This window comes from Argopecten irradians, chromosome 10 (genome assembly GCF_041381155.1).
Source record: "Argopecten irradians isolate NY chromosome 10, Ai_NY, whole genome shotgun sequence".
Taxonomy (NCBI): domain Eukaryota; kingdom Metazoa; phylum Mollusca; class Bivalvia; order Pectinida; family Pectinidae; genus Argopecten; species Argopecten irradians.
The window spans coordinates 15,767,181-15,775,725 of NC_091143.1; the positions used below are offsets into that span (position 1 = coordinate 15,767,181).

General features: G+C 35.0%; 1 protein-coding gene across 1 annotated transcript; it reads left to right on the forward strand.

The window, feature by feature from the left end:
- The first annotated feature begins 1,607 nt into the window (after positions 1–1,607).
- On the forward strand, positions 1,608–4,266 carry LOC138333230 (fibrinogen- and Ig-binding protein-like). Its single transcript, XM_069281475.1, has 3 exons — positions 1,608–2,484; positions 2,989–3,327; positions 3,670–4,266. Exons 1-3 carry the CDS (start codon positions 1,672–1,674, stop codon positions 3,907–3,909), a joined length of 1,392 nt encoding a protein of 463 aa, XP_069137576.1. The 5' UTR covers positions 1,608–1,671; the 3' UTR covers positions 3,910–4,266.
- Positions 4,267–8,545: the final 4,279 nt, after the last annotated feature.

Below are 8,545 nucleotides of genomic sequence, written 5' to 3' on the forward strand. Positions count from 1 at the left end.
ACAGTAACGACCGAGCCCATCTTGCACACCAGCGAGCGTAGTCGAAATCTAAATTGTACAAGTACGTTTCGTTTCTCTCTGGTATTGCAGGTTACGTAATTTTATCGACCGGAAATGTATGTGCCGATCACGTGACTAGTAAAACTCCCAATATTTTTGTCATGTGATCAATGATGGCACTATGATTATATCACACAGACCGTTTTATTAGTAAGAAAGCTTCAAAGAAAACCATATGTATTTTCAAAATATATGCAGATACGTCGATATAATTAAATACATATCACATTTAGGAGAAAATAAATGGATCATTTAGAAAAGATCCATGTACTAGAGCATCATTCATGGATAGCAAATATGACGATCATCTACATCTGAGACGCTTTATTTCATTTTAACAATATTTTTATTAAAAAAAAATTGAAATTGATCTGAACCACATAGGATTTAAATGTTTCCGACATCGTGAAATGTTTTATTATTATTATTATTATTCTATTAAATCATAAATTCTCAAAATTCCACTATTCTTCGAAAATTTACAATGATATGTGCAAGGTATCCCGTTTTATTTTTTTATATAATGTAGCTTTCGACTATTTAAGCAATAAAAATGATATATTGAAAAATGTTACCACAAACATGATTGTTTGATGAAAGCATATAAATATTTAAGATTTTATAACACAATACGTCATAATTACATCATATTTTTTAATTGACATATCAAGTAAACGTCACAAAGAAAGTGTTAAATACGAGGCGTGACGTCACGCATATTTGATGGCTCCATCCCAATAAGATACCATTGCTGTCTTAACGCTACCATCATTCTACAATTCCATGACAGTAGCAGGAAACATTATCGTATATTTATATGAAATCAGAAATTAAAAATTATCAAATCTTGATTTTTATTGTATCTATTTTTTTAATCTTAATTTTTGTTTTGTTTATTTATTTTTCTCATTTTTGTTTGTTTTGGTTTTTCATTATATTGTGTTCAAGAAGCATCTCCTTAATCCCCATGTGATTAAACCAGAGCTTTGTACGGCGTGTGAAGTTCTGTTTTTGTCGCTGGTTCTGACCACAAACTCCTCGTTGTACTATCCTGTCTTCCTGTCGCTTATTCGTTTGTTTAGTAGACATACATATACCCTAATTATCATGTATCTATGACTGTTTACCATTTAGTATTGACTTGTTTGCATCGTCATGATATTAGCGTGACGTAGTTTACTCGACATGCCCCAGTTTATGACCCACTTTGTCTATTTTTTAACGATTCGGAAGACGAAGAGTAAAACTGTCTTGTGTTGATATTAACCGTACGCTTATTGATACTCGAAAATTGTTCTGGAGTGGGTTACAATAGTTCAAAGCTGCCATGTTAGTACCAACAACAGTTTCTGTGGTTGAGAGAAGAAAGCGTCTAAAGAGGAAGATAGCATTATCTCCGGAAAGCAAACTAGTCCAATCGCCGGTGTTTAGTGTAAACTCGTCTACCAATGAGGAGGCGTCCTGCACCCGTATATTGACTTAGTAGTGATAAGGATGAAACATCTCCGCCTATAGGGATCACTATAAATTCCTCGTTAGGACAGATACTCTTCACAGTGAACAATTGTCTCTCTAATCGAAAGGGCACCACAGATAATACACTTACCAAATATGAACGGGATTATATTTTTTGCCTTCCTTGTGATCGCTGGGACATCTGGCCAATATATTCCACAAGGAGTACTGCCAGGCAACCCTTCATCCTCCTCCTCATCATCATCGCCGCCATCATCGTCATGCAATTACCAGTTTACCGTTCCGAACGCTGCGGGTGCGTGTTCGGTCACATCCAGTAACTTGGACCAAAAGGTGGACCAAGTAAAACAGGATTTGGACAAGACGCGATTACAATACGTGGCCCAAAATAGTGTTGTCCAGAGCACTCTAGCCAAGGTCCAGTCTGATACGGCTACCTATACTTCTCGCGTCAATGATCTTGCTAACCAGTTCCAGCGACTTCGACAAGCGGTCAGCACGGCACCATCGGGTAGCGGCGCATCGGCCGCCGGAAATAACGTATACCTGAACCAACTTGTTCACGACACCAAAGACCTTCTCACAAAGGCTGTTCAGGACATAAATAACAAAATCTTCAACCTCACCTACCAGTTCCAGAGGGGTTCTGTGGAACAATCCAAGGTGGATACAGCCATTGAGAAACAAATCAACCAACAGGCAGTAGAAATCGCTAAAACAGAACAAAGAATTATCAATCTTGAAAACCAAATCAAATCGCTTCAGGCAAATGCTGTTCAGAGACCTTCAGGCCCAGCTGTGACGTCACCACCTGTCTCCGTGGGAGGTCCAACAAGCGCGCAATTTTCGCAACTAAAACAGCAGTACCAGCAGCTGGAAAAGGATGTTCAACAGCAGAATCAACTACAGACCACACAGTTCCAGAGTCTGAATTCGAAGGCTAATCAGGTAAGCAAACATTGTCTCATACAGGTTTTGCATTCGTTTTTTAATCATCAAAGTGAACAGATTTGTTATGGTATAACACAACACTCGAAGCGATTCGCTATCATAGCTTCATAACTTCCAAAGCTATTCAAGGCAAACCATATCTTCTGTATATAATTCCGCGAAATTCCAATTATGAATTATTTAGAACTCTTGTTTTATCTTAGAAATAATTGCGCCATTGTATAATTTATTAGGATGTTTTGAAATAAGCTTAATTTTCATACCAAGGCAATACAGATTTGATTATTATTTCAGGTTAGACAATTATATTTGCTTTTTTTTTACTTTTTATTTGTTTATATTCATAATTGGATTTTCATCATCTTTCATGATTGTAATCACATGTTATTGGTCTACATCCTTTTTTTCTATTTAATTGTTTATCTTTATTGATGGTTATTCAAATGTCGATTGTTTAGCACCATACATTTACTTACTGGTTTATTCTTATTTCTAATACAGCTTCTGACACAAGTCACCAACCAGACCAATGAAATCAACACTATCAAACTCGCCACCAAGGGCGCTTTGTCACGTGTTGTCACGGCAGAGACAAAGGTCAATACTGTCAAGACAGACTTGGACGCCCTGAAGAAAAAGATTGAACCCCAGATGATCGTTGTGGCTCAGGAAGTTGCTGCTCTCCAGGTTGACGTTTCCAAAGTACAAACAGAGCTACAGCAGCTTGGAACCCAGCTCATGACCAATAACGTCAACTTTGTAACAGACCACGCTAAGATCCAGGCAATGACTACCCAGGCAAAACTGCTGGCTGATCAGCTGAACAAACTCACAAACGAGGTAGGCATATTGCAGAATATACGCATTGCTTTTCTTCTATCTTCTAGTCCAATCACTATTGTTTTGCTCCTTGGTAGTTCGTGTTGCACAGAAATTGTGTGATTTATAAATCAGCTTTCCGTTAATTATTGTACTTTTAGGTAATTTTAGAAGATTTGCTTGATTTACCTGGTACTTGAAGAAAATACTTTGTTTCAAAAGCTAATTTCTTCCCTGTTTTATGATAAAAAATAAAAATGTACATGCGACATAAATTAATTACCAAATAAACAATTGATCTCAGCACTTAATGATCACGATATCATATCAAACCTTTTTAACCGTATTTTATTTTGATTATAGACAGCCTCGCAGGCCGCAGATCTGATAAAACTGACCCAGGATGTGAAAACGTTGACCTCTGCGCCTGCACTGTCAGGGAGTAAGCCTCTGTCCAGTACCGCCCTCCAGCAGGCTGTCCAGCAGTTCGAGGCCAGAGTTCAGACTTCCATGAACCAGACACAGGCAGACATTGCCCAGTTACAACAGGTCACCAAGGTCCTAGTACAGCAGTTTACTACTCTTCAACTCGGATCTGGTTAAAACCATCCGGTTATTTTCTTATTTTACAACTACGGCTGGGCATGCGTAGAATTTGAAATCAGGACGGTAGACAAAGAGAACAAACAATTAGTTAGCTCTGTTATTTAAATTATTTATTACAATGTTTTTTGATTTTCAATGTTTTAATGAAGTAAATTTCAAGGTATTGAATTTTCTCATCATGTAATATACGCAAATGGATATGCAATGTATGTTTTGACTGATATCAAAACAAAAATGTCTTAAAGATCTGTCAAATTATTTTATTAAAGACTAATGCATCACAAGTGCTTTGAATGAAACCATTAATTTAATGATGATATGTAAATTAATGATAATAACAATAATTTATACACATTACGTTTTTATGTATTTTGTTACTGCAGGACAGTTTTTTGTCAACAGACATTTTTAAATAAAAATGAAACCATGAAAAATCTTACTCATTTCCTTCACACGCCCAATAAAGTACAAAGCTTTCATGTGAGAATAAAATCGATAGAGTCAGAGTTTAAAAGGTTTCAAAATCAGAGATCAGCAAGTGTTCGAGCAATAAGACATCTGATAGTACCGACAACATTAGCATCCTATTTGACATCAAAAGGAATATCTGATTCCGGACGTACGAAACAGCTGTATGGTACAATCTACAGCTGTGTGACATCACTGAGCCAACGTTTGTTTTAATTTATGATTTTACTTATATTCAATAGCTCAAAATTTTGTACTAAATCCTAACATTCTGAAAAATGATACTGTAAATTCAATATTCGCAATGTATCTTCATTTCTTGCCGTCGCTTATTATGAAGAAAATTTTCTGTGAAGCATATGAATAAGCAAATCGAATTTTGTAAATTTTACTTTTGCTACACGGGACATTTGATTGAAATATATCTACCAGTAGAGACAAGGCACTGAAAATGATAATACAAATATTGTATAGTAAAATTAACCTTTGCCAACTCCGTTATGTCACACAACACAATATATTAAGGATCCTGTGCCTGACGATGATTTAGTTTTAACAAATTGACGGAAACGAAGCAGACGTCTGGTGCTGTCTGGTACCATTACCAGTTAGGATTTCACTTTGAATTTAAAAACATTCAACACATACAGTCAACCACGTCAACTCAAACTCATATCACACAGAAACCGTGTTTAATTTGAAATATTTTGCTGGTCCGGACAACATCTTTCAAATACGCGAGTTAACGGAGTTTATTCTCAGAAGTGTTACTTGTTTCAATAAATGAAAGAGTGACAAGCATTTAGCGGAGATTTAAAATTATTTTAAAGTAATCCATTTACAATGTCTATCAAGGAATTGTGTCATTCTAGGAGTCTTGCACTAAAAAGAACAATTATATCTGATACAATCGAGGAATTGTCAGAGTTTGATTGAGATTTCGTTTTGACCAATCCCATGACGCAATAAATATGACGTCGGCTATATGTAAACATGCCGCCATTTTGCCCGTCAACCTCCTTGACTGTTTTCTGGTCATTGTAACAGTTGGTTGGTTAATTTTGCTTAGTGATCAATGGTTATGGTCATTTCAGGTCAATGGCCTCTGCACACAACCTGACGTAAATGGCGCTTATTTGTGTATCATTGGAGACACACAGCTATGCACGGAGCAATTTTAAAGTGTTATCTGAATGAACCATACAGCACACCCAACCCGGTCACATTACACTGACAACCGCCTACAAATCCTAACTGTTTCACTTATGACACAAATAAAAAGAATCTAAAAAGTTATTACCTTAAGATATAATGAAAACTTCAATAATATTATGACAAATACTACGACAATACGAAAACATATATTTTTAAAAAAAAAACCCGCCTCTGATTTGGATAATTTTAAGATTCACTGAGATAGGATGAATGAACAAGATTAATATTATATGTTTAAACATCAGTTAATCTAATCATAATGCAAATCAATGTTTTATATATGCATGGATTGAGTCATTTTCAAAAAGTCATTTTATACTGGGAAAATAAATCATTCCTGTTTTCATTTTACCTTTAAAAGAATATTTACACATAGAGGATGCATTGAAGCGTCTTACAAATAATTGACATCACAGAACAGGGAATGTATGATCACTAACAAACATATCAATGAATAATGAAATATAAATGATAAAATAAAAAAGGACATTGCTAACAGAACCATGAGCTCAGGAAGAGTAAGCGTATTCTATCACACTCAGTTGCGACAATGAAACACGTCAGGTTAACGATTCTATATACACTGTACTATGCTAAATGATTTCAGATGTTATATTGTAAATCATATATTTCAATGGTCGCAAAGAGTTTATGCAACCGAATAATAATATAGGACCCATTATTTCATTCGGTGATGTTAAAAGTATAGATATTACACCTTCATGGCTACAAAATGTCTTGAAATTCTGCATGTGACGAAGTTTACCACATTTTGTGACCTTTAGGATATTTTTTTCGTAATAACGACTAAAAATCATATCTAAGTTTTTTGTTTTTTTTTACTTTATACGTTTCTGCTCACGTAGTTTAACCTTCATCGTCAAATATACATTGTGTATGTATGAAGTATTGAGGTAAAAACACTGCAGCAGATTTCCATTTAATAATCATGACTAGTATTAGAATTTGATCCCATATCAACTGAATAAATGGTTAAAATTTTAATCCAAAACAACATGATACATAATTTCGAAAATATGATGATTGTTATACAGTGATCAATGCAAAAGTCTGCAAACGATTGTATAAAAGTGCGAAACAGCTGTAAAACGTAAAATTGTATAAGATTCTTCTACAGTGTAATCTTAACATACTTTTATCTCCTGACGTGTCTATATCACGTGACGTGTCTATATCATGTGACCACCTATACATCAGAGGCCTAAAATATATTTTCGAATATGTGACTTTGAAGTTAAAATGCTGTCAAATTGTTATCACTAAAAGACAGACATATTACATGCACTTCTTTCGTAACAAAAGCAAAAACACCAAAAAAGCAAATACTGATTATAGCGTCAGAGGATATCTATCGATAGTCTAAGATGACGTTTCAACAAATATTGCAGACGTATCTCGCCATTTTGCGGAATAGCGTAGTGATATGAAGTAAATTGTCTAGTTAAGGCAGTTTTAACATTAGAAGGACTACCGGGTACATATGCTTTGGGCCCTTTTTGACCGCAAATCCATAATTCCGTTTAACTGAATGTTAAGAAATTAAGTTATTGTATTTAAAAATGATATTTAATTAAAATGGTAGTCTTATTTTGCAGATTCAATTGCCAAAATAACTACTCAAAGATGCAGATATGATTGTGGAAATTTTGTCATTTCTACTCTATTTTTTTTATAAAATTTTGTTAGAAAAGAGAGTATCCTTGCTGAAACATATGGGTACGTACGACACAGTAAAAATATAACATTTGTTCAAAGATGCGCTATACATTTTATAGATGGGTAAACGACCAATATTGACGCAATTTTCATATTTGCATAATTTATGCATGTTAAGGATGGTTGCAATAGCTACAATGATACGCAACCATCATACTAATTTTATCAGTGATTACTGGAATTTTGACAAACATCGATTTTATCACTGAATACCAGCATTTGTTTACGTATTGGGGAACCAAAAATAGGTACAAACTATACATAGCCCTTTACGTATTGTATTTTTTAAAAATTTAAGAAGGTTTTAAACTTTAAAGTACCAACAAAATTATAAGAAAGAATTAAAAGATGAAAGACTCCATAAAATAAAATATATTATTGATTTTAAAGGAAAGCTAAGAGCACTAAAACGATCAGAATTGTAGATTATATCATTTATTGTATATATATACTGAGATGGTTTGACTTTGTACAAAGTCTTCAGACGAGAGGAACGTGTGATAGTTCGTTTCCACAGTCAGAGAGAACACTAGCTGGCGTGAGAAAATCTACCTGTGGTTTCAGCTCTGACCACGACATCGTCTGCAAATGATTACATGACGACGATCTTCCTGTCATTCATTACATATTGTTTACAAAGTGAATTCCTAATTGCCTTGTTGTCTGATATTGTTTACTAATCAGTATTGACCTGTTTAGTCGTAGAAGATATGTATGTCTGAAATATTTTTCACGCCGTCATCGCTGTTGAGATCATCATTTACCACAGTCACCTACAAATATAGCAAAACGCGCTTTGGACCAAAATTTCCCGATACCATTTCATCGTGTCCCAATTCTATCATTATCTGACGATGGAGGTCTCTACGTTCCTTGTTCGCTAATATCAGAATTGAAATAAATAGCACTCGAAAATTGTCCAGGAGTGGCTGACATGAAAACAAGGTAAAATTCGCATCTTCAAAACCTGTAAATTAGGCACAAACAATGGTTTTTATGCTTGAATTTAGAGGGGAAAACATCAATTTTGACGAGGAACAATGTTTGCTCACCTCAGTATCTGAGGAAACCGAAGCCGTCCAAACAAGGGAGTTTATAGCAAAGTTGTCAACCAATGAAGAGCTTTGCTGCACCTGTGTATTGACACAGCAGTGATAAGGAAGAAACTTCTCCGCCTATAAAGATGACTATAAATTCCTGGTTGCGGCGGAAA

Coding starts and splice junctions, on each gene's coding strand:
- LOC138333230 (XM_069281475.1), top strand. CDS start 1,672: ATGAACGGGATTATATTTTTTGCCTTCCTTGTGATCGCTGGGACATCT. Junction 2,485..2,988: donor TGAATTCGAAGGCTAATCAG/GTAAGCAAACAT, acceptor TTTCTAATACAG/CTTCTGACACAAGTCACCAA. Junction 3,328..3,669: donor TGAACAAACTCACAAACGAG/GTAGGCATATTG, acceptor TTTTGATTATAG/ACAGCCTCGCAGGCCGCAGA.